The sequence below is a fragment of the Puma concolor genome, chromosome B3 (genome assembly GCF_028749965.1).
Source record: "Puma concolor isolate L17-30 chromosome B3, mPumCon1.1.hap2, whole genome shotgun sequence".
In the NCBI taxonomy this organism is placed as follows: domain Eukaryota; kingdom Metazoa; phylum Chordata; class Mammalia; order Carnivora; family Felidae; genus Puma; species Puma concolor.
Genome location: NC_141672.1, coordinates 117626729 through 117651604, shown reverse-complemented (window position 1 = coordinate 117651604; position 24876 = coordinate 117626729). Strand labels below are relative to the sequence as shown.

General features: G+C 55.0%; 1 protein-coding gene and 1 long non-coding RNA gene across 7 annotated transcripts in view; both read right to left on the bottom strand.

The window, feature by feature from the left end:
- Window positions 1-5031: 5031 nt before the first annotated feature.
- On the bottom strand, window positions 5032-5730 carry LOC147580329 (uncharacterized). The gene is made up of 2 exons (XR_015252806.1): window positions 5552-5730; window positions 5032-5235 (listed from the first exon to the last, which is right to left on the bottom strand). It is a non-coding gene; the product is annotated as an uncharacterized LOC147580329 (long non-coding RNA).
- A 3294-nt stretch (window positions 5731-9024) lies between these two features.
- The window catches only part of ARID3B (AT-rich interaction domain 3B), a 58222-nt gene continuing 42370 nt past the window's right edge, over window positions 9025-24876 (bottom strand). For 3 of the 6 annotated variants that reach the window (XM_086711208.1, XM_086711210.1, XM_086711209.1), the window contains exons 5-9: window positions 16683-16866; window positions 15316-15596; window positions 14961-15233; window positions 13469-13570; window positions 9025-11589 (exon numbers count right to left, since the gene is read on the bottom strand). In XM_086711208.1, coding sequence (XP_086567334.1) covers window positions 11432-11589; window positions 13469-13570; window positions 14961-15233; window positions 15316-15596; window positions 16683-16866 — 998 coding nt within the window. In that variant the 3' untranslated portion in view covers window positions 9025-11431. The remainder of the gene's footprint in view (window positions 11590-13468; window positions 13571-14960; window positions 15234-15315; window positions 15597-16682; window positions 16867-24876) is intronic. The other 3 variants (XM_086711211.1, XM_086711212.1, XM_086711214.1) reach the window with 3 other exon arrangements.

Here is a 24876-nt window from a genome sequence, read left to right as displayed (position 1 = left end):
CTCATTTAGCCCCAAGGCCCTGACATGGCTGCAGAAAGGCTGGAGGGGCCACAGGAGGGGCCGCTGTGAGGAGGGGTGGGCACTGTTTAGTGAGCCCCCAGGCAGCCTGTCCGCATCCGGGTGGGAGAGGCAGGCGAGGGGCCAGGATGGAGATCACACACAAACGCGTGTGAGTGTTCGTGGGCATGAGAAGATGGGGTGAGGGCCGCCCCCTGTCTGGCCGGCGACAGAGCAAGATGCAGACTCTGGAGAAGGAAAACAGCCAGGTGGCTGCCAGGATGTAGAAGTGGCAGGTGGCGAGGAGCTGGAGGCTGCCCGAGGCTGGGGCAGCCCTGGGGCTGCCCACCTGGGATCGGGGCCCCCAAGGAGCCCTTCCTGATGACCCTAGAGTCTTTCCCAAACCCGAGATCAGGGACCTGGTGCAAAAGAGTGGGAGGCCCAGGCTCTGCCAGTTACCAGCCACTTCCCCTCAAGAGGTCTCAGCTTCCCTGTCCCAAAGAGTCCCAAACTCCCTGCCCTGGCCCCTGTCGTACCCAGGGGCTCAGGGGCGGGGCTGTGGGGCCCTGGGCAGCCCATCTGTCCACAAGTGGACAAGAGCCTTGCACTCCTGGCTGAGCTGGATGCCGGGGAGCTCTAGGACTTTGGGCGCAGCTGACACCGGAACCCGCAGTTCCAGGTGCCCTCGGGTCAGCGAGGCCTGGGCCTGCTCACACCCCAGAACAAGGACGAGAACCTGGACAGTTCAGCCAGCCTAGAAGGGAGGCCAGCAGTCCCAGAGTCCTAGCCGCCCACCCTCTTCCCCCAGCAGGGCCCCCAGGCAAGCTCTCGGAGTCTGCACGTGGAGGGTGGGCTCCCCACCCTGTGGAAGTCTGGGGACCAGACTGCCACCTACTGAGTGGGCACCAGTCAAGCCCACTCCCTCGGCCTCCAGACACAGCCTGTGGGGAAGGCCACTGTGGAATCTTCCCTGGGCCTCTCAGGCAGCTGGGTTCCAAAGGACACAGATGGGATGGTGGCCTGGTGGCCCTTGCTGTTTTGGCTCAGGTCTCCATCTGTACACTGGGAGTGGTGTTGGCAATACTCAGGGGTTCTGATCCTCATTGGTCCTATGACCCTGTTCGGTGTACCCACTGGGTTACTGTCCCTGGGTCGCACTCTCTCCAGCTTTTAAGAACTAGGCCGATGCCCCAGCCGAGTGGCCCATTCGCCTTGGTTGGGCTAATGATGTTAGAATGGGGGTGGGGATGAAGGTACAGGTCTTGCTGTCCCCACCAGGCCCCAGGAGCTGCCAGAGCCAAGGACCACGGAGGAGCCAGAGGAGTGTCGAGCATGGGCTCGACCAGAGGCAGAGGGGAGAGCTCACGGGCAGGCAGGGCGGGAGCTGCTCCAGCCCCCACAGGAGGTGAGAGCTAGCTTGGGGTGCTGGCTGCCCTCCCTCAGATCAGGGTGGGGGCAGGGCTAGAGACCGGGCCTCCCAAGCAGAGGACAAGGCTCTGATCCCACACTGGGCCCTTGTGACCAGGGGTGGGAGGAACTGAGACCAAGGGCCCCCAGGGAGGTGAAGGTGGGGAGGGGAGGTGCCTAACTTGTTGGAGCCCGTGAGTCAGGATCAGGGTGTTTTCACTGAGGGCCAAGAGCAGAGCCTAGACCCACTCTAGGCTGGAGCCCCAGGCGGCCCTGACCTTGTACTATTGCAGGGTGGCCCTGGGAGGAGCCCAGGCACACAGGGCAGGGTCACCAATCAATGCAAAGCAAGTGCACAGGGATCCCATGCAGGGAGACAGGGGACGATCTGGAGATGTAAAGGGTTTGGAGACCTGGCCTGCCCTCGGGGAGCCCTTGGGCTGAGCAGCGTAGCCCCATAGGGAGCACTGAGGGAGTATCACCCATTCATATTTTTGTATTCAGGGGAATTTGTAGTCACCTGTACGGTGTGGAGAGGCAGAGGCTGTCCTGCTCCCTCCTCCAAGTGCTGTTCTACCTGCCTCTCCCTGCCCAACAGCTATTATGCCCCTTGTTTGGCTCAAGGCAGAGTCCCAGGCAGGCCCCCGCGAGAACCAGGGTGGGCGATGTCCTGAAGCACCAGATCAGGGTAGGAGCCAGTGACTGACTCCCTCTCAGACTCTCCCCCCATTCCCAGACTTCCCTGAAGGAGGCAGGCTTGGAGCTGGCCCAGAGGTGAGCTGGGCTCCAGAAAATCCGGGACCCAGAGCTGGAGGCTCACCAGCCGGCCCCGGAGGTGCCCAGAACCAGGTGCTCAGCATCCCTCCGCCTCTGTGCCTCTGCCAGGCCTGCATGCCCCGGTGTGGGGGTGGGGGGGTGGGGGCACGGTCCCCTGTGCCCAGTCCCCAGTGCCACTGACCTGCCCTCCCCGGACTCAGTCAAATCCCTCCCAACCTCGCACTGCCCCCAGGAGGGCCCAGGCCCTACAATGTGCTCACTGTCTTTCTGCCTTCCTCCCCAAGGTGGCAGAGAGGCTTGCTGAGAAGCTGAGGCTGGAAGCAGCTGAGGGCTCTGAGCAGGAGCTGGCAGAAAAGTGAGGACCATGGAGTGAGGGGCACCCGGATCTGAGGGGCTCTGTGGGGAGAAACCACCTTCCTTCACAGAGACCCTCACAGCTCTTCCCCTTCCCGTGAAGATTTGGGGGTAGATGGGAGAGGGCATTTAGGGACATGCTAAGAGAATCCCGGGGGGACACTGCCAGGCCTGGAACTTAATGTATCTCCTGGTCTGCCTTATTCTCTCGGAGGAACGGAACACGGGGAAGAAGCAGGAGGGGGCATGGCTGGGTGGGCTCTGGAGGCACAGGGATTAGGACCTCTGGGTTCCTGGGCCTGGGGTCATGCATGGAAGGAGAGTGGCCTTCTTATGCTCAAGTCACCTCCACCACTGACCAGCTCAGCGAGCGTGAGCAAGTCTGCCTTCTCTGGGCCTCAGTTTGCTCTTCTGTAAAAGGGGGATACTGCCTATCGTACCTATCTCAAAGGATGATGTGAGGATTACACGAGACAGTGCGCCTGGCCGGTGGCCCTGAGTTTCCCTATACCTGGGGTCCAGTTAGAGTGAGTCGGTACTAAAGTCATAAAACCATGGAGGTGGGCCCAAGACCACCTGCCTCTAGGGCTTTAGTCGCAAAGTCTATTTGTCCGGTATTCTATCAATGAGGCATTATTTGCACTTAATACATTCAGGAGACAAAGTGGGCTGCCAGTGATGGACAATATAGCACGTTCCACGGCCTGGAACAGCTCCTGCTTTAGGCTTAAATACCATTTCACCTTGACGCGGGTTCTCATCTTTATGACCCTGTGTGGAGGAGCTTGATGGGGTGCGGACTTCTATCTTTTGCCTGAGCTTCTCTCTGGGGACCCCTAGAGAATGGGGTCACATCTGCCAGTGGGACCTGGGAGACTCCAAGAGTTCCGACCCTCAGGCTGAGAACTGTGTCCCCAGGGAGAGGAGCTGGTGTAGCTCTGAGCATCGAGGGCTCTAGCACTGGGAGGGCGGGAGCCTCCAGCCATCTCTCAACCCCTGAAGGTGACACCTGGGGACTCCCTAGAGGAACAGGCAGAGTAACCCCTGCCTCCCTGTGTGACCCAGACCCTGTTTCTCTCTCTGCCTTTGTTTCCCCATCTGCAAGCCAGAGTGGGGGGGAGACAGAGGCCCACAAGCTCCTTCCAGCGTGGGCCTTTGGCGATTCTGAATGGATTCCTCAGCTGGCCTCCCTTTCCCTGGCTAGAACTGGAACTACTCCATACCTGGTTACCTGCCCTGCCTCTCTGCCCTCTGTGGAGTCAGCTTCTGCTTCATTTGTCCCCAGGTGTCAGCCATAGCCCAAGAACCATGGAGGAGAGGAGCATCTGAGAAACGTTGGCACTTGGGGCAGTGCCCTAGCTGGAGGAGAAAGGTGTTGTGCCCACTGAGGCCCAGAGCCACCAGGGTCCAGGTTTATAGCCTCACTCTGCTGCACAAGAGACCGAGGTCAGCCCTTTGCCCCCAGTGAGCTGACAGCAGACTGTCAGGCTTCAAGAACCAAGGGTGGGCAAGGACTCCCTGGGGAGAGTGGAGCCCCCCCCCGCTAGGGTTTCTGTCAGGCCTGAGGCAGGGGACCTGTCATAGGTGGCTGCAGTCAGAAGCCTCCCTGTCCCCTGCCTGAAATGGGGCCTGAAATGCCCATGTCAGTACAAGGTTCTTGACTTTTAGTGGACGAGGCCACCTGCCCTTTCCCAGGGGGACCCTGTGGCTAGAAGTAGATCTGGGCAGAGAGTGGCCAGTGGGGTGCTGAGGTCCTTGTGGGGCTTGGTTGGTCCATTCACTGCCCTGTCCCAGCACAATGATGACCACAAACCTTCTGTCTTACTGGTGAAGGCCTTGAGTATTGGGCTTTAGACTTTTCAAAGTGAGTTCTGATACATTTGTGCCTCACATCACTCTATAGTCCCTATTTCACAGGGAACTTGCCCAGACAAGGCAGTAATGTGCCCAAAGTCACACAGCAAAACGGCAGCTAAGCCCCCTGGTCCCTTAACCTGTTCCAGAAAGGTCGTTTCTCATTTCTGAGCTTGATACAATGGCCATCAAAGATGGCCAGAGGCAAGGCTGGCTTAGAGTTGTCCCCCTTGAGGTTATCTGGCCATTTTTCTCCTTCTGAACTTCCCTCCCCACCCTGCTGTGTACTTCCTTCCCCTACAGAGCTCCGTCAGCTGGGCCACGTGCTTCCAGAACCTCCCTCAACTCTGTCACTGAACATTCCCTCCATCTACTGACTTAAGCAGAGTTTGGCAGAGGAGGACCCTGGCAGGATGGAAGGACAGAACAGCTCTCAGATTGTTTCTCCAGCATCATCTCCTGCAAAATGTTCTCTGCCCTCCCTGCCATTCACACAGCTGCTGTGGGAGCTACAGAGTTCCCAGCTGATGGGTCCAGCACTGGGTCCTGAGCCCAACAGAGCCAGTGGCCCTGTCCTGATCACTGGACTTGAGACAAAATCGTAGTCTCTCGGGGCTGAAGACTGGACACAGAAAACTTGGGAACTGTTAACTTCCCTGTTTTTCATGGTGTCAAAAGCTGGATTTCAGTGAGGGCAAATGGAGCCGACAGGTCCCAGGACGTGGAATTGGGATGGAGACACTTTAGCTCATCCCAGGAGGTCTCTTGTATGGAGAAGACATAAACTTGACCTTTAGGATGGTCATCTCACGTTGCTCTGTGGCCTGGGCAGCATGGTGAGCTGGTCTTCAGAAGGAAAGGAGTACTTTCCAAGGGCAGCACTTGCCAAGGCCAGTCCCACGCCCCGCTGTCCTTGGGCTCCCCCAGACTCCGAAAATAAATTCTTCTCCTTTCTGCTCACATGAGATGAGTGGTTTGGGACCCCTGCCAGGGCGCATCCCCAGTGCGCTCCAAACCAGGGCGCTGCCCTCCCCGGAGGGCCCTCCCTTCAGGCCGGGCACCCACCCTCCAGCCGCTCACTCCCTCAGGCCGGCTCCTGTTTGCTTCCTGGCACAGATGGCGTCCCCCCCACCCCCCCACCCCCCCTCCAGAGAGACGGTACCTCTCTGCCTCCAAGCGCAGCAAGGTCCCCACTCGTCCCGGTCCTGCTTTTCTGGTCGGTTCCTTCTTCCTTTCCCTCCAGGGGTGATTCCGACCTCTCAGAAGCCGCAAGCCACCAACTCCCCTTTTCAGGGCGGAGACTTCCAGGAGAAGGTGCAAGAGGCGTCAGGGCTTCCCTCCCGCGCCCCGCCCCCTCCCCCCCATTGGCTATACGGAGGGCACGTGGCCAGTCCTGGCCAATGAGGTGGGGGGAGGTTGCGGCGTGGCGCGGAGCCGGGAAGGGTGGTCCAGGAGAATCTTGGAGCCTCTCAGGACTGTCAGGTGACTCCCGACTGCACAGCAAGGGGGACATGGGCGGAACGGAGACTTGGGACGACCAGACACCCCCTCCAACTTCTTCCTTCTGTCACCGGGCTGGGTCGCCCCTGCCCCTCACTGAAGGGAGGCACATGCAGGAGAGTTTAGGGCAGCTGATTGGAGTCCATTCCCAGCCCTGCCATTCACTAGATATGTGACCTCGAGCACATTTCTGCTTTCCAGTTTTTGCATCTGTAAAATGAACGAAGTTACTGCCTCATAGGGGTGTGGGTGGAGTGGAAATAAGCGTGTATAGAATGCTTAGTACTTGCTGGGAGGGCAGACTCTGGACTCCGTAGCTACCGAATTAGAACCCCTACAGCTCTTCTCACTAGCTATAAGAACTCAGGCTAGTTACTCAACTTCTCTGTTCCTCGGTTTCCTCATCTGTAAAATGGGAATCATAGTCCCATCTCATATGTGTAGAGAATCCAAGGAATTAACACAGAGAACTTAAAACAGCACCTGGCCCACACCAGTATTCAGAAATCGATAGTTTCATAGCTAAGTGCTGTCAGGTCTCCTGGAGTACACGTGCAGTTCCTCTGGGGTACAAACCTAGGAGAATTGCATGTGCCACTTGGTAATGCCCAAGTGTTTTCCAAAGTGGTTAGACTAATTTACATTCCCCTAGCAGTCTCCAAGAGTTCCCATTGCTCCCCATCCTTGCCAAGACCTGGTATTGTAAGACCAAAGTGTGTGCCAATCTGATGGTGTGGAATGGTTTTCTGTGCATTTCCCTGGCCCCAGCGAGTTCCAGCCATTCGTATTTCCTCTTCTGCAAAACAGCTATTCATGACTTGGCCCCCTCTTTCAACCCCCCACCCCTTTTGCTTTTAACAATAAGCATTAACACACACACACACACACACACACACACACACACACACACACTGGCTGTTAGTTTTATGTTGCAAGTATCATCTATTTTTTTTTTAAGTTTATTTATTTAAAGAAAGAGAGCACAAGCAGGGGAGGGACAGAGAGAGAGGGAGAGAGAACCCAAAGCAGGCTCCATGCCATCAGTGCAGAGTCCAACACAGGGCTCAAACTCACTAACTGTGAGATCATGACCTGAGCCAAAGTCAAGAGTTGGATGCATAACCAATTGAGCCATCCAGGGGACTCTCCCAGTGTGTCTTTCTAAATACCAGTATCTTCTTTTTTTTTTTCCTGTTCATTTATTTTGAGTGAGAGAATGTGAGAACATGAGTGGGGGAGGGGCAGAGAGAGAGAGAGAGAGAGAGAGAATTCCAAGCAGGCTCCAAGCTGTCAGCACACAGCCCAATGCAGGGCTCGATCTCTCCAACCCGTGTGATCATGACCTGAGCTGAAATCAAGAGTCCGAAGCTTAACCAACTGAGCCACCCAGGTGCCCCCAAAACCTGTATCTACCTATTTTGAGGGGGAAGGGGCAGAGAGGGGGAGAGAGAATCCCAAGCAGGCTTCACACTGTCAGCACACAGCCGGATGTGGGGCTCAAACTCACGAACCTGTGAGATGATGACCTGAGCTGAAATCGAGTCAGATGCTTAACTGACTGAGCCACCCAGGTATCCCAAAATACCAGGATCTTTTGATAAACTCTTTTGGAGGGTCTAGTTGGAGAAATCCTTCCCTTTCTCGAGGTCTTGGAAGATATTCTCCTATAGGTCTTGTTAAACTGAAACGGGAAGGAATTGCAGCGGCCTGGTGCCTTGTTCTTCCTAGATTCTCCACGTCCGTCAGGAGCTTTTCTCCTCGCACCATCCCCTGCAGTCACGATGCACCGTTTCCGCCTCAGAGGTCTCTAGACCCTGCTTCTCCTCACCTCCCCGACACCCTCGTGGGCCTCCTGCTGCGTCACAGGAAGCTGTGAGGTGTGATACCAACTACTGGTTACCAGTTATTAAAGTACTAAGGGCTAGCGGTGCCTGGCTGGCTTTGTCAGTGGAGCATGTGACTCTTCATCTCCGGATTGGGGGGTTTGAGCCCCACGTTGGGTGTAGAGAATACTTAAAAAAATTACTAAAGGACTGGTCATTTCTTTCAAAAGGTGTTTAGAGACCAGTGAGAGGCTCAAGCCTGTCCCAAGGTCACTCTCGTTTGCTAGCACTTCAGAATGGCAAAGGGGTCTGCATTTGCCTGCCTCAGAGGACTGCACAGACTGGGGAGGGGCGTTGTTGTTGTGGAGGAGGGCAATTACAAATCCCCAGTGCTTTTCCTCTCTGCCCACTTCTCTTGGTTTCACCAAAACTGCATTGTAGCCATAGGATGTGCATCATGGTGGAAAAAAAAGTCTGGGCACTCTGGGTCCAGGCCCGAGTTCCAGCGGTGGCATCCCAGAGGTCTAATGTCCAGAATGTCTTCTGACTCCAGATCACACTTCCAGAAAAGCCTCTTTTTAAGCCTAGGTCCTGGTTAAAACGTGTCAGCAGTGCCCCGATGCTCAAAGGATGGCACCCAAATCCCTTAGCCTGGGATCTATCCTGGACCCAGCCATACTTTTCCCCAATTCCTCACCCCTCCAACTCCAGGTCCTGGCCACAATTCCCCAAGGGCAGGTCCTCTGAGGCCACCAAGTTTCCATAGATCAGTTTCTCTGCCAAGAATGCTTCTCCTCACATCTCCAGTTGGCAACCTCACTCTTCCAGCTGAAAGATCGCCACCTCTGGGAGGCTTTCCAGAAATGCCCCAGTGAGCTGCCCCAGCATCCATCTGCCATCAATGGCCTACTGTCCCAGTCACATTGCATTTCAATTTTTGATTGGATAATTGTGTGTGCCTCCCCAACAAGACCGTGAGCTCCATAAGCACGGGGACCATACTTACTCGGCAGGAGCTCAAAAAAAGCCTTGCTAAATGGAGGCAGTCCCCTGGCCCTGTGCCTGCCAGGACACTGATGCGGAACCACTGGAGATGGTCCTGGTGGTCAGGCAATACCTAGGGTTTCCTGCCAAGCCAGAAACAGGCTGAGAGTGAGCACTCTGGAGAATGGATAAGCAGTAAAGGGCAGAAGGTTCAGGAAAACCCAGGGATCCAGAGGAGCGGGTCCTTTCTACTCTCAATGCTCTCACCGCTCCCTCATCCCGATCACTGCCCACTGGGAGGGTCACTGAAAGCATCCGAGAGACCTGCTTGTGTGAAGAGGTAGAGGTTTATTGAAATATAAACATTCGAGAACATGTAAGATAGAAAATAACCACAACATATACAGACACTTGCTGCAAGAGGACGTCTGAGGTATTTATCCACTGCCTAGGCTACCCATGTGCTAGCACATTTTCCTGGTCAGAGTACACAGATGGCGAGGGGAGGGAGGGGTGGGGATGAAGCGGCCCCGGCCCACCGCCTGCCCTGTGGCCTTCAGGACTGCACCTTCAGGGAAAGCTTCTCTTGCCCAGGGCCCCGCTCCTGGGGCACCTGCTGGCATCCCCGACTCTTGGGCTTCCGGGCTGAGACCCTGCTGTTGTCCTCGAGGGCAGCAAGGGTTTGCTGAGAGGGCAAAGCTGGCTGGGCAAGCTGCCTAGGGAAGGGGAGAGGATCCAATGACCAGAAAGCCACAGTGCACTGTCCCTGTGTCCTCCGGCTAGAAGAGTCCATCCTTTGTGACCAAACCCCTGAGAAAGACACACTGGCCAAATGTTGCGACACTTTCAAGTGGGCCCAGCGCCAGCCAACCGGGCCCTTCCTGGCACCGGATCCCAGACACTCTTCTCTGCCCACCGCCTGCGCTTACCTGGTGGGTAAGGCGGGAAGGCTCCTGAGGCCAGAAGAGGGTCAGACCCCGCTGGGTGGGGCTGTGTGTGTGTGTGTGTGTGTGTGTGTGTGTGTGAGCAAGTGTGTGGAAGGCTGGGGAGGGAGTGAGAAGATGCGTCCGGCAGAGTGCAGCTTACCAGGCTGAGGGAGCTGTTTTGTGCTCCAGCTTTTGATTTCCCTTTCCTTTCACAGACAGGGCCGAATGCTAGCCGTGTGACAGCTCGTGCCAGCGTGGCCTGTCACCACCACAGCCCGATGACGTCACAGTGAGCGGTGTTCTGTGAGCTCTGCAGGGCGGACTCAACCAGAGATGAGCCTGGTGTGACAATCACCCCATCTTCCCAATACGGGAGCGGCCTGCTCCAGCCCAGGGGCCCAAGGGAGGACAGAGCTCACGGCATCCCCTTATCCCTGGGACGGCTCTACAAGGCCTCTATAAGGCCCAGGGCCTCCCCGGCCTGCCCCTGCCCTGAGGTGGCAATGCTGAGTGAAGGGGAGCCATTCTGTCCCCACCCTGGGGAGCTGGGGGTAGGGGTGTGGGACCAGCCCTGCTCTGGCAGCAAATGGGTCAGGAACCATCTTCAGAACCGTGTGGTTTCTGGACCTGACCTGCATGAGCAAGGGCCTCTCGCTTCACCGCCTCCCCGGCCACCGTGATCCCTGAGTCATCTGCCCTGCCTGCCTCCCTGCCTCGTCACTGGGGTCTTAGCGAAGGGCCGGAGGGGCTGGGGTACCAAAGGTTTGCTCGGCTTTAGGGGTGATCTGCTTTCATTTCTTTGGTGCTACAATAACAACAATAAAAATTAAAAACAAAAAAGTCAGCAAAACACATATAAAAAAGATATCAGAGATGCAAATACTTCCTGAAGAATCAAACATCAACAATTACAAATCTGAGGTATTTCAATGAACCTGACATCAGCAGGTTTGGGGATGTTGGGGCTGAGGTGACCCCATGAGAAGGGAGGGCCCGAGGGACAAGTGGGCTGTTCCTGGAGAGGTGGCCAAAAGGGCGAGTGAGAGCGTGAGGTTTGGGAGGGCCAGAAAAGGGTCAGTGTGAAAGCGGGTGCCAGGGCCTGCCTGGGCAGCCCCCTGAGGCTCTGCCTCTCCCTCAGCAGGTACCCAGTAAGCTCTGGGGCCTGAGGACTGCCCTCGTGTGCCCTTTCTTGGGGCCATTAAAAGAGGGACATGGGGCCCTGAGGATAGCTTCGAGACTTGAATATGAGGGACCCACACCCCTGGAACCAAACATGGTAGGTGAGGTGGGTAGGAGGGCCCCATCCCATGCTCAGCGGAGAAAGGCCATGAAGGCATTGTCTTGGCCCCTAGCAGCCCCAACATGGGAGTTAAAGACTGAAGGGCTGAGCAGGGGAAGAGGCCAGTGACCCCAGGGTCACGGCAGAAAGCAGGGGAAGGGAAATAAATTAAGGGGAAGGGCTCTGGAGGGCCTCCAGCCCTGTGCCGGCTTACAGATTGTCGATACACTGTGCCCGGGACGGGAGGTGGCCTGGGAACCCCGGAGGAAGCTGGCTGCCCACAGACCCCGCCCAGTTCTCCAGCACAATCCCTGATTGGACAACGCTGCCCTGTCCTGCCCCTGCAGCCTCTCCCTGTCCCCAGAGTACAGCAGGACCCGAACGGAGCCCGGACAGACGGACATGTCCAAACTCTCAACATCTGGCCACATGGTGTTTGACGTGGGCTCCGTGAGATGAGGTAAATTCTGTGCATCAACCTCCTTCACTCTCGACAGGAGAGCGGGGCACGGGGAGCTGGGTCCTGCCCCTCAGAGGGACCAGCTGGTGGAGGGCTCCGCGCTGGGGGTGCCCCGGGACGAGGTAGGACTGGCTGAGCAGTGAGAGCTGCCGCTGCCGCTGCCGCCCATGCTCTGGGCGGCAGACCCTGCGATGAGGTGGACCACGGGCTTCTGGGCAAACAGCACACCTGCGGGGGAGGGGGGGAACGAGCGTGAGCAAAGAGTCTCGGGCAGCTGCACTCTGTTCCCGCTACGGGTGCCCAGCCCTGTATAAGGCTCCGTTCCAGACACCATGCTGGCCGCTGACCGGAGTCCTGAATACCATCTGGCCTCAGGTGCTGACAGGCTGGCCAGGGGGCAGAAACGTAAACCATGATTTTTGAGGAGATGTAACCAGTGCTCTGTGAGCACTGCTCCCTCCTCCGGGGGCTTGTGGGAACAAAGAGAAGGTGGTGGAAGGCAGGGGCAAGCTGGTCAGGAAAGGCTCGGGGGGAGAGCATGCCTGGGCTATCAGAGCGGCCAAAGGAAGAGCCAGAGCAGGGAGGTGGCAATGTGTTGGAGGCTGGCATGGCAGGTGAGGCTGGACAGATGGGAAGATGAGGAAAGGGAGGCCTGTGTGCCTCTTAGGAGGCAGGTTTTACCCTGCGTGGGTCGTGAAGGCCCTGGAGCTTTTAGGAAGGGGAAGGACACGATAAGATGGGTTTTAAAATGCTCTCCACGGGGCTGGGAGGAACAGGGGCGACAGAGGCCCACAAGGAAAGAGGCCCAAACCAGGGCAGCGGGGCTGTGGGGTGGCAGAAAAGGGGAGAGAGCAGAGGCGTGGGGTCTGTCAGCTCTCGTGGTGAGGACAGAGGTGAGGGGCTCTTGGGAACGACTTGCCAGTTCCTGGCCTGTGAGACGTGCACGCCCACCAAGAAAGGGCACAGGTGGGACAAGGGTGATGCAGGTGAGGTCTGGGGTGCCTTCACCTCCCTTCTGACTGCTCCCCATGTTGTGAGGAGGCGTTATCTCCCACTTTCCAGACACTGATCTCGTCCTTCCCTGCTTTCTCCATGGACCCACCCCCAGCCCCCAATCCTCTTAGACCATCAAGATGGCAAAGGGCACCTAGGCCCTGCCTGTTGTCTCGCCTGGTCTCGAGAGGCCCCCTGTGTCAGGCTGAGACTTCTCAATGTGGCCTCCAAAGCACCAGTCATGTGGTGACCGGCAAGGTGATGTGGCATCGCTGCTTCTCTGTAGGCTGCTTCCAGGAACTCCGTCCCTTCCCTGGCTGCAACCCTGATGCTGGCAGCTGGTGGCCGGCAGAGCCAGAGCGTGAGGCCCGCAGGGTGGCGCCGCCAGAACAGGAGCACCAGTTTGATGGAAGGTGTACCTTTAAAGCCCCTCCTCTGGACCCCTCGGGCTCTCTGGCCCCCACGCAGCAAGCCGTGCTTACTAGTAAGACTTGGTGGGGCTTGTTCCCAAACACCCCTAAACCAAAGAAATGGGAGCGGGAAAAGGACTGGTTTCCAGCAATTGAAAAGACTTGGTAGAGATGCTAACCCAACCAGCCAACAAACTACTGCCCAAGTAGACTGAGAGCAATAACTTTAAAGGACTGGGTGGAATCGTAAAAACAGGCGGATTTCTGCTGCACTCAGATTCCTTTGCCTGCGTGTCACTCCTTGGTCCATTTTAAAGAAAGGGAATGACAGGCAATGTCTAGGGAGAGTGGAGCTGAACCATTCCAAGGTGCCCTGTGTGCCACAGGTCCATGATGGCAAACGCGATGCTTAAGGCATGGGCACGGACGGGATTATGATGCTTCGCGCTTAAGTGCTGGGTGCAATTAGCGACTCAACCGTTGGTCCAAAAGGGTTAGATGAAGGGTCTCCACCATTCTGTTGAAGGTGGGGGGGATCCGTCATCCTGCTGGCAATCCTCAGCCTCTCCCAGTCTGGAAAACCACTTAACCTTTGGAACCTCGAGACTACATACAAGAGAGCCACCCCTGGGAAGCTGTTCAGATTGGAGGGTGACAGGAGGGGCCCTGGCTGTGGGCCTTCCTCGGGTCTCCCAGAGCCTCACCTGCGTAGGTGGTGCCATCGATGTCCACGGACATGTTGATGCTCCCGATGCTGCCTGTGGCCAGGTTCAGCGCTGCGGCCGAGGCCTCTGTTCTGTCTTCTGCTAGGGACAAGGGAGACAGCGGGCCTGATTAGGACTTCCAACACTGCAGTGTCCTCTCCGAGGCTCTCCCACTCTCCCGGACTGACCAGAGCAGGTGAGGCCTCCCACTGTTCTAGAAAGTATCTGGATAACCTTCCCCTGAGCGTAAGGTCAGGCAGCAGGAGAACCCAGGCTTGCCAAGGTCCTATCGCTGGCTTTCTCTGTTCCCTGCTTAGCCACTCACTTCCCCCATTCCCTCTGTGATCCACGAAAGGGATCACAGGCTGCAAAGACTGACCTTGGCTCACAGCTGTGCACCGCCACTTTCAGTGTTTCAGCAAATGCTAACTAAGCATCCACTATCCATCAGGCTGGGGAACCAGAGACCAGCAAGCCCCAGTCCCTGCCTCTGAGGACTTGCCCTTAACCTCTTCTTGCCCTTAACCGGGCTGGGTGGTCCTCAGGTAGAGGGTCTACCTGCACAGCATGTGGCCCGGCACCTGGCACCCATCTCCACCTGACCACCTGGGGTCTGTAGAGAACTGTAGGCTCTGGCTCTGCCTGGTTCACCCTACACTCTGCCCTTTCATCACGCAACCAAGTACTTCTTCCGGGTGAGCTGCTTTGCTATTAGTGTCTGGCTTGTGCAGGTAACAGAGCAGAGCCCTGTCGTCTGGGCTGTCGCCCCCAGCGTCCTGCTCCTCACCTGGGGACAGTGGGGCAGGGAGTGCTGCCCTCGAATGCACACAGCTCCCTTCACACCTGACTTCCCACCACATGCTGGCTGAAGTTTGTTCTGAGACAGAATCGGGGCAAGAATGGCCAAGAAAATGTGGGGGGTGGGGGGAGAGGAGAAAGGAACAAGGGGCATGGAGTGTGTGATTCAGGAGTCCAGAAGGTAGGGCACCTGAAAAATGAGGAAGGGAAGGGAAAGATGTCAATTATGCTGCCAAACTGGTATTTCCTCTTTCCTCTGTAAGGGTCACAGGCAGCCTGGCCCCTCCCGGAGGCTCCTGGAGGCTCAGAATGGAGATGCCATCTTCCGCCCAGATCTACATCCGGGGAGGTACCAGGGTGAAGGCTGAGCCCTTTAATTTAGACAGATCAAAAGGCTGGTGAGGAAGAGAAACACAGCAGCTGTGCCCGAAGGTCTCTGGCTCCTCCCCCTTGAACAAATGCTTTTCTTTTCTGACAGAGAACAGGGCATTGCCTGCGGCAGTTTTTAGTCAGCTTGGTGAAGGAAAAGCCCCGTGTGGCTTTCTGGCCTTGACACCCTTCCGGGTACCCGGAGGGCAGAACCCGGAGGGGCCCCCACCCCAGTCCTGGGGCGTGGTGGGCCCGAGTGGAGCTGGGAGGAGGGCCCTCAGCAGGAGGGCAGGGAGTGGAGAGTGGAGTCGGAGGAGGCGCTCACCCCTGCCGTTGATCCTGATCTTCATGGGCAGCTGGCGCGCCATGCTCAACAGGCTGCGCTGGAAGGCCTGCTGCACCAGGCGCTGCTCCTCCTCCGACAGCCGGGAGGCCTTCTTCTCCGGGGGCTCCCCTGACTCCAGCCGCTCCCGCAGCTGCTCCAGCGCGGCCGTCCGGGGCCCGGCCTGCTGGCCTGCCAAGGTCACGGGCACAGCCAGGCGGTTTGGCACAGGCACCGTCGTCACTGGGACTCCATCACCTGGCAAAGGCACCAGAGCTGCACAGACCTCGTACCTGACGACGGGCTCTCCCACTCCCTCCCTGTCCCCCTCCTCCCCCCCTCCCTGGCCCCTGCAGACCTTTCCTGAGAGTGGTTGCTGGGGATATCCGAGGGCTGCTGGCATTGGCGCCACTGCTGGAGCCCAGCCCGAGGATGGGGAAGCGGATCTTGGGTGGGGAGAGCAGGGCGGGGGCCCCGGCGGTGGCAGCAGTGGCAGCAGCAGGCGAGTAGCCAAAGAGGGAGGAGCTGTAGCTGGGCCGCCGGCCCTCCCGCCGGTTGCCGTCGATGGCTGCCTGGAGCTCGGCCGGGGAGCTCAAGGCTTTTTTCTCACACTCGTAGGCATAGAGATACTTCATGTACCTGGAGGAGAGGAAGCAAGCAAGGAGAATAATCCAAAACGGCTCCAGACGCCGCCCAGTGTAAGTTTCTGGGTCTCTGTGGGGCAGGCCTCTAGGACACAGGGTCACTTGGCAGAAGAGAAAGGTCCAGGGCCCGCCAGCTGCTACTCAACCCTGTCCTGATCTCTGCTCCACTCAGAGGCACCATTCTTTCAGGGAAATAAAGCACATCTCCACTCATGTTCATGTGTGTTTTGGTGCTGTGTTAGTACCCTGGGAGAAAGGTTTTGCAATGCCTTCCTGGCTCCTGGGACGTCCTAACCATTCTGAGTCATGCTGCTCGGATAGGAGTGATTTGTCCCACTGTGCGTGGACCCAGAAGTGCTGTCCGTCCTTGCATCAGATGTCCTAAGAGCCTCAAGAGAATAACCGCTGTACTGGTTACAGTGCTGTCCCTGACTCCTGCTGGAAGAGTTCCAAAGATAAAGCCCTCCCACTTCTCAACAAGGCTGTGACGTACTGACTCACAGATGCTCATTCCATATTCTTCAGAGAGCAACATCCAGCATGCTCCAAAGAATCGATGCCCCTCAGGCTACTCTTGGTTCCCCTGCTCCTGTTACCCTCGGAATCAGTTCACATGGTTGCAAAAACGGGTCCCACATCCCGGTCCTCTGTGGCCGGGCGCGCAGAATGTCAGGCAGGAAGGGCTAAGGCTTAGGGTGGGGGTGTGTGGGGGAGACGATGTCCTGGAAGGAGTGGATGCAGGGCCAGAAGCCCAGGGGTGAATCTCAGCTCAACTGTGATCTCTGAGACTCAGTTTTTGTTTTCTGAAAAATGGCATAACACCTACTTCACGGAGTTAATGGTGAGGCCCGAAAGAAAGAGAATGGCAAAGTAGCCTAGGAACATTCTTGGGAAATGGTGGCTCTCATCCTTACTTAGGTCTAGAGAGGGACTCCTCTCAGAAAGCTCCTGGCTGCGTTGGGAATTCCTCTCATCTTGCTCACTGTACAGTGGAATTTCCTTCCTTCCTTCCTCTCCTCTAGGTTAAAACATCCCTGTTCTCCAGCCTCAGCTTCCTTTCCCTAGGGCCCTGGCCACTCACTGGGTCCTCAGGGTAAAGGCGGCGCTGGTGATCGATGTGGGCAGGTTCAGGCCTTTGGTGATCTCCCGCCAGATTTTTTTGTTGATGATCTCCACCAGGCCCCCCTTCTCCGTCACCAGCTTATACAGCATATATAGGTCCAGGATCTGCTTGGCCATGATGGGGATTCGGTTGATGGGAGTCCCTGTGATTGTCCAAATAGAGAAACAGAGAGTTGTGTTATCAAGCAGAGAAAGAAGACATATCCATGTGCCCACCTTTTGCTGAGTTAGAAATATGTTCACGAATCTGCTTTAATCTGACTCCAACTCCCAAAGCTGGAAGCTATCAGACAGACTAGCTGCCAGTTCTCCTTGCGATGAGCAGACAGGTCCATCTCACAGGCTTTGTGGTCTTGCTTGAGACATTAGTCTTTCTGGGTATGTTTTCCCTTTATTTTTATTTTTTTGGCTACCAAGATGAGTCCAGATTTTTTCCTAATGATGCGGCCACTCACATTCCTCTCGAGCCTTCAGAAGCCACTCGGCTGTCCCACCACCCACCTGCACAGCTCCCTGGGTGTCTCTTTTGTAGCTCTACATGCACTTTATAACAGTGTTTTCATTTGCATACTGCCTGCTTCCCCCTCTCCCGCGGCAGGATGGAGAAATGTTTTCTCTCCTGTGTCCCCACCAAGTCAAAGGAGCCGCTGGACACACAAGTCTCCAGGGGGATAAAAAGCCACTCAATGGTTCTCTCCCCACTAATCACTCCACCCCCTCCCTGGCCTCTGCAAGAGGGAGGGTCAGAGCAGCTTCCGCCACTGGCCCCGAAGGGAAGTGAGAGGAGCCAGGGACTTGATTAGGAAACCTGGCACCAGGCAGGAAGGCCCACTAATGAGCACCAGGGGACGGCAGGGAGGGCGGGGCTGGGGTCCTTTCACAGGCGGCTGGGATGCTCGTCAGGAGGCGTGATGGATGACTGTCATTTGGCAGCCTCAGGATTAATGATCTGGAGGTCAGAGGGGAGAATTCCGCAGGGAAGGGTCACCGTCCAGGGCAGGGTATGAGACTTGTTGCCTTTTGATGGCAAACTCCTTTTACTGTACACAGGCTGCTCTCCTCTGCCTTGGCCCCCTCCCACTGCCCCAGTCTTGCTGAGGTCTCACTGCCTGCCTGGTGGACGGTGAGCCAGCTTGATTTTCGAGAACTGCTGTTTATTTCAGCTCTTCCTGCTTCTTTCCCCTCAAGGAATGCCATTTTCTTCCTAGCCCTGAAACACTGGCCTCATCAACTCTTTTACAGGATAATGCAAGCCAGAGGCACGAAGAGCAAACAGCCTGAGCATGAACATGTATGTGGAGCTGGATGGCAGCACCAGGCCTCTTTTCTAAGTGTGGGGAGGGGGCAGGAGGTCTGGAAGAACTTTTGTCTTGATCAGCTGGTCCTTAGAGGGTCAAAACAAAGGGGTCATAGTGTTAGATCCAAAGATTCACAGGTAAAATATGCAGAGGACTGTGGGGACACTGCCAAGACACATAGTTTGTGTTGGTTCACTTTTTCTCCCTGTGTTCTGGACAGTGAACCTGATTCCGGACGTAAACACGAGAGCCTGGTATGGCAGAACTGGTCTCCTGGAAGGACAGGGCTAAGGTCCACGTCCTTCGGGAGGTCTGTCTGCCGAAGCACACTCATGGCCAGGCGAGTTCACACCCTCATGGCATCGCCCAGACTCTGGAAGGACCACTCCCAAGGCCCCCTCGCATTTGCAGAAGCTTCCTGGACATCTTCACAGTGACCCGTTCCCTTCCAAGTCAGAATGTTCACACTGAGCTTACCCTTATCCCCAAGCCAGCCCGTCCTCTCCCATCACTTCCTTTTCCTTCCAGCACCACCATCATCCTCTGAGGTCTTGGGCAGCACCGGCTCCTCTTCTCTCCCCTATCACCCCCCTTGAGGTTGTTAGGAGGCTCCACTGATCCTTCCTTAGAGGCACTTCTCAAACGTATCTGCCTTCCCAGCCCACGGCGGCCTCTTTACCCATGTGCTCACCCTGAGCACGGCTGCCACCACGGCCCTGGCATCCTTGTTCAACCCCTACAGACTCTTATGCCTGCCCATCCCGCCCCACAAGCCCAGTCTCATCACCTGGGGCCCCAACACCCCTTAAAAGGTTACCTACAAAGTATTTCAAGCATCCCAACAACTCACTCTCACTCATTAGCTGGGTCCCCTCATGACACTCCCCAAACCAGGCCCATTTCTCCTCCATGGTTTGTTTGGTGCTCTCCCTCATCGAGCCTAACATGACCTGCCTCTGCTCAAGTCCTCTCCATAGTGGCCTTCAGGAAGAATCTAGCTATCCTAGTTCATAGGGATTTCTTCTCTCTCCGAATTCCTGTTATGACGCCTACAAGTTCAGCAATACTTAGTCTGATCATTTTACGTATGTTCACTGGGTAGCCCAGGACGACTGTCAGCTCTGTGAAGGCAGAGACTATTTCTCCTTCACCATCTCTTAAATGTTATAGTGTGTAATAAGTTAAACTACTGTGCAGGTTGGAAAAAAAAAATGCTCCTCAGAGTCATAGCTACTAGCTCTGGGTTACCCAACTTGGAATCTCAGATGCATTTCCGTAATGCTTGCAGTGCGCCCGCCAGACCCGTCACCAGCACCAAGTCAGGTGTCTGAGGCTGACAACCCTGAACAGAAGTCACTGTCTCCTCTCAGGTCCCAGCGGGCTCATTAGGGTCACGACCCTTAGTAAACAAACTGGGGGAATGGAAGCCCAGGGTTGTTAAGGTCTTTGCGTCCAGGTCCCACGAAAAGTGGACAGGCAGCAGAAGGATGGATGGAGAGTTGGCGGGGGGGGGGGGGGGGGGGGTGGTTTTGAGAAGGTAAAGAGACCATGAACACGCTCAGTGGGGTCAAAGAGAAGGGGCAGCATGTGTTAAAGAGTGGAGGGCAGCCAGGTCTGGGCCATACACAGACGGGTGCGGCTGAGTGTGTAACCAACCACGAGGCAGGGCTTGCCCAGCTGATGGGAGTGCTGTCCTCCAACCGTCACAGATGGGAGCTACGTATCTGGTTTTCGAAATCCATTTGCAAATGGCCTTCATAATTTACACGATTTTCATTACAATCTCCGATGCTGGTAAATCTTCAAACGTAAACAGTGTATTGCACTTTTGGACACGGTCATTTATGGAGGCAAGCCAGGAGAATGGAAAGTGACCAAGCTGTTTATACTGATTTTGTTTGAAGATGAGGTGTAGCTATGAACCATGAAAGGTTCTCAGGTGTAGCTCACACGGCCTCTGGAGGCTATTCCCTAGTCATCACTGGACTGTCTAGCCATTTGACATGGCTTCTTTGAGAGACAACAACATTACAGACGTAGAAATTTCATGAAAAGTTAGCGTTCTGATAGTCACACAGAATGTGACTGCATGAGGCTGAGAACTGCTCAGGGCAGGGGAAACAGAGGTAGGTATAGGAGCTGAGGCGACAAGAAAGGGGCACAGTGGCATGTGAAGTCATAGGCCGTAAATCTAACCAAAAAGTGACCTCGTCCCAGCACCCCTGGGGAGAAAGCACAGGTCTGGGATACAGCTGGCACCCTGGTGCAGAGACGAGTGGGTAAGCGGGCAGGGTGCTATCTTCCCAGAGTCTGGCCCTCGGTGAAACTGCTGAAAATAGCTCCCAGGGTAGGAGGCACCCCGATGCTGTCAGAAACAAAGCTGAGACTATTCTGAGTGCTAGCTGTAGAGGACGGTACGGTTTTCTCACACTGTCCAGACAATCCATACACAAAACCTGCGCTGGCTTCAAGACAAACGACAGAAACAGGACCCTCAGACTGGTCTGTCTCTGCAGGCTGCCCTGTGCTTAACGGACCCGGCAGCCATCTCCCTTGCCTCAAGGAGGCTCAGCTATGAAGAGAGATGGGGGAAGGCCTTGTAGTGGAGTTTACCTTCTGAACAAGAAAGAGGACCAATATATCATACTGGGGAGTGGGGATGAGGGACTGACATACTCGGGTCTCAGTGTCTCCATCTGTGAAATGAGGAATTTGGGCTAGATGCCTTTCAGTCCTATGAGTCTATGAATAAAAACTGAAAACAAAAATGGATAGTTGTGATTATTGCCGAAGGGAGGGTGAGTTGGTTTTAGGAGCTTGCCTGAATTATGGAATAATGTTGCCAAGTGACTTTAGGTGGATGGTTTAGGAACTTGTCCTATGGAGGGCCCCTGTGTGGCTAAGGACCACGGCCATACGCTCTTCCCCCAGCCTTGCAGGGAAGAGGGGTGTCTCTGGCTTGCTCTCTGGGCTGGATTATATCTTCCTCTAAGGAGGCTCTTCACCTGGAAGGTAACAGATCTCTGTCCACAATAAGAGCAAAAACAACCTGCAGAGAACCAGGAAGGAGGCAAACGGCCTTTGCAAGAGTGCTTCGTGGGTCACTAGCGTTGGCCCTGCAGGAGGCTGAATCTCCACCCCCATCGGGCCTCCCAGAGGGGGCGTGAGCACCTGATGGGGAAGCCTGTGTACTGTCAGTCACTGCTATCAAAGCAGGAGCTAGGATTGAGGGTAATTAATCATGCTCCCTCTGACAGGAATCCAGGGCCTTATCTGTACCCCAAGAAATGCCGCTGGTCTCCAGTTCCCTCCTCAATAAAGGAGACTGACAGTTCCAACAAAGAGGGCCCTTATCAGATTTCAGCCAGGGAGCCTGAGGCAGCCCAAGGGACTACGCAGAAAAGGCTTTTATGAGGGCCAGGGACCCAGAGAGGCTGTGGGGCTCCCGGGGCTTTAACCCTTGGGTGGTGGGAATGCCGCTGGGGCACGGCACTAGCAAGGCCAAAGCTGTCATTGGGAACTTCCAGACACATGGAGCCAAAGAAAAGCTGCTCCCTGGTACTTCGCTCTCCTTCCTGCCACTCAAGACTGCGGAGATAGGGGGAAGGGGTAGGGGTGAGGGCGGAGGGAGGAGATGGCCTCCTTGGGCGCTGGAGACAAAGATGGGAGGTGGCACATCCACCCCACCACAGAAAATGGGCCTGTTCCAACGAAGACGAGACGCAGTCAGGGGCGGGGACCCCAGACAGTCACATGGCTGACTTCCCGCCCGCTGATCAGGGGTGAGGGCCCAGGACCCAGGACGTGGCCCTGCCAAGGACCCTCGCTGTTTTTTCCTGGCTTTGAAAATGATCATTAATCATTTCCACTGCCTGTCAAGAGAGCCGGGCGGTCGACTGGAGAGCCTAAAAGAATTAAGGCCCGTGTTAAGCGGGGAGTGTGCATGGGCAGACAGACAGGCTTCCTGCCCATTCCTCTGCATATTCATTCCTTCTCTGGTCCTGCCGCCCAGGAACAGGCAAAAAAACGACGGGTGATTTTTCTCCCAACTTGTTTATGTAGAAAATACCTCACGCCAGGAGACAGGGCAGCCGTGTCTGGCAGCGTTCGGTGCAGCGTGTGGCTGACTGTCCCACAAAACAGAGCAGAGGCAAGATGCTCAAGCGTCCCAGTACTGGACTGACAGGTATCTTTAAGCTCTACTTCTGGTTTCCCACCGAGTGGGTCCGGCAGATACACACCACAGTGCACTCATCTTACTACACAGCTCACTGGATTTCTGCTTCCGTGTACAGCCCTGTAACCACTTCTCAGATCTAAATACAGAACATTTCCAGCACCCCAGAAAATTCTCATGCCCCTTCCCAATCAATACGCATTCCCCACCTCTTCTCTCCCAGGAGGTAGCCATCACCCTGACGTGTGTCACCACCACAGGTGATAGGCTTGAACTTCACATATGTGTAATCACGTAATATCTACCCTTGTGTGTCTGGCTTCTTTTGCTCAACATTAGGCCTATGAGATCCCTCCAGTGCGTACAGCAGTTCGTTCCTTTTTATTGCTGCGCACTATTCCACTATGTGACTACAGCACCATTTATCTGTCCATTCTACTGCTGATGGACATTGGGGTTCTTTCCAGTGTTTGGCTCTAACAAATGGTACTGCTCTGAATATTCTTGAGATGTCTTTCAGTGAACACAGCATTCATTTCTTTGGGAATACACCTACGAGTGGAATTACTGAAGTACTGAATGACAGGGTTTGGCATATGCTCAGCTACAGTAAACACTACCAAATAAATTTCCAGAGTGGTTATGCCCATTTATATTGCCAGAAGAGTACTAGAGGGACCATAATCTGAGAGGTTAAATGTTAAACGACTCAACTTAAAAAAAAAAAAAAAAAAGTTTATTTATTTTAAGAGAGAGTATGCATGTGGGAGCAGGGGAGGGCCAAGGGGGCAGGGACAGGGAGAAAGGGAGAGAGAGAGAAAGAGAGAGAGAGAGAAAGAGAGAGAGAGAGAAAGAGAGAGAAAGAGAGAGAGAGAGAGAGAGGGAGGGAGAGAGGGAGAGAGAATCCCAAGCAGGCTCCACAAGCTATATCAGTGCAGAGCCTGACTCAGGGCTCGAACTCGCAAGCCGTGAGATCATGACCTGGGGCCAAAATCAAGACTCAGGATGCTTAACCGACTGAGCCACCCAGGTGCCCCAAACTCCTCACCCTTTTTGATACTCTAGCTCAGACTAATTGCTTTAGATGAAGTTCAATGTGCAATGCTGTGTTCTACTATGGCTTGTAAGGTCAGGGCCGTGCTGTCTCCTTCGTTAAAAACTATGTTCAGGGGCGCCTGGGTGGCTCAGTCGGTTGGGCGTCCGACTTCGGCTCAGGTCATGATCTCACAGTCCATGAGTTCAAGCCCCGCATCGGGCTCTGTGCTGACGGCTCAGAGCCTGGAGCCTGTTTCGGATTCTGTGTCTCCCTCTCTCTCTGACTCTCCCCCCCCTTCATGCTCTGTCTCTCTCTGTCTCAAAAATAAATAAACGTAAAAAAAAAAAATTAAAAAAAAAACAACAACTATGTTCAGAGAAGTTGGTCAAGGAGTTAGAAGGAGGTGGATCATCATGTCTTCTCTGCTTTCTCTGACTGCTGCTGACCAACAGACCTAGCTGGTGTCTCCAGGAGAGGGGGTGGAAAGTTGGCTGGGGAAAGGTACAAGAACTCAAGGACCTTTTGGCCTAGGCAATTCATGACTGTCTTCTATTGCCAAACCATGCCACTGGCTTCTGAATACTCAGTAGATCTTCTCACCATGTAAGTGGACCAAATCCTTGCTTTAGACTATTCCTACACCAATCCTTGAATGAGGTACTAAATATTAGCTCACTTGGAACAAAGAAGGGCAAACTATCAACTCAGTTTTACCAAGTGCTAAAGTATAAGTAAAAGATCTGGAGGGGAAGAGGCTGAATTGAATGACAAAATTGGGCTCTTCAAATTAATCATGCCTTCCAAAAACCAGGATCCCTTCCTATTATTAGGGATAACTGAGTAGATATAGGATATAAAATGACTATTTTAAATGGAAAAGAAGGGGGAAAAACCCAGTATATTAATAGTTGGAACACCTGGGGAGAGAAAAAGATTTGGCTTCAAACAAAGGCCAATCATGAGACAAATATTTGCATTTTAGACTTTCATTTGGTGCTAAAGTTAGAAAACGAAGCCCCAAAGCCTATTTCATCTGACAGAGACACGTATTTTAGTCTATCAGGAAGAGTGTCCATGGCATAGACCATTTACTGCAAGTTACAAAGAATATATGAGAAACTGCTTCCACCAAAAGGCAGAGCGATATATGTCATGAACATTTCCTTGCCTGAGATGGATAGATAAGCACACAACAGAAGGAAAAACACTCAAATCGCACTTTGAGGCAGACCAAGCCCTTTTCCCACAGTAAATTCTTTGTATATACACATCAAAAACAGATTCAACAATCCATCTGGGAAAACCAAGGTCAGTTTGCAGCCTTGAACAGAACTAGTGGGGGGAGGAGGGCAGTTCTCCGGGTGAGGGCTTGACAAAGCTCGTCCTCTATGTGACTAAGCAGCTCATTTACCTGGAATGCCTGGCTAGGGCAGGGAGAGCAGAGCCTTGTTCGGGGGTGCTCTGGGTGCGTATAAGATGCGTTAGAGCTTCCCTCTCCCGTGCCCCCCACCCCCCCATCCTGCCTTGACAGATGGCAGCCTCTGTGCTACTGTGAATCGTCACATCTGCCCTTCCCTGAGAGGCGGGCCTTACCCTGAGATGAAGACCTCTCTCACGCGAACAGTCCTACCCCCGTGTTAAT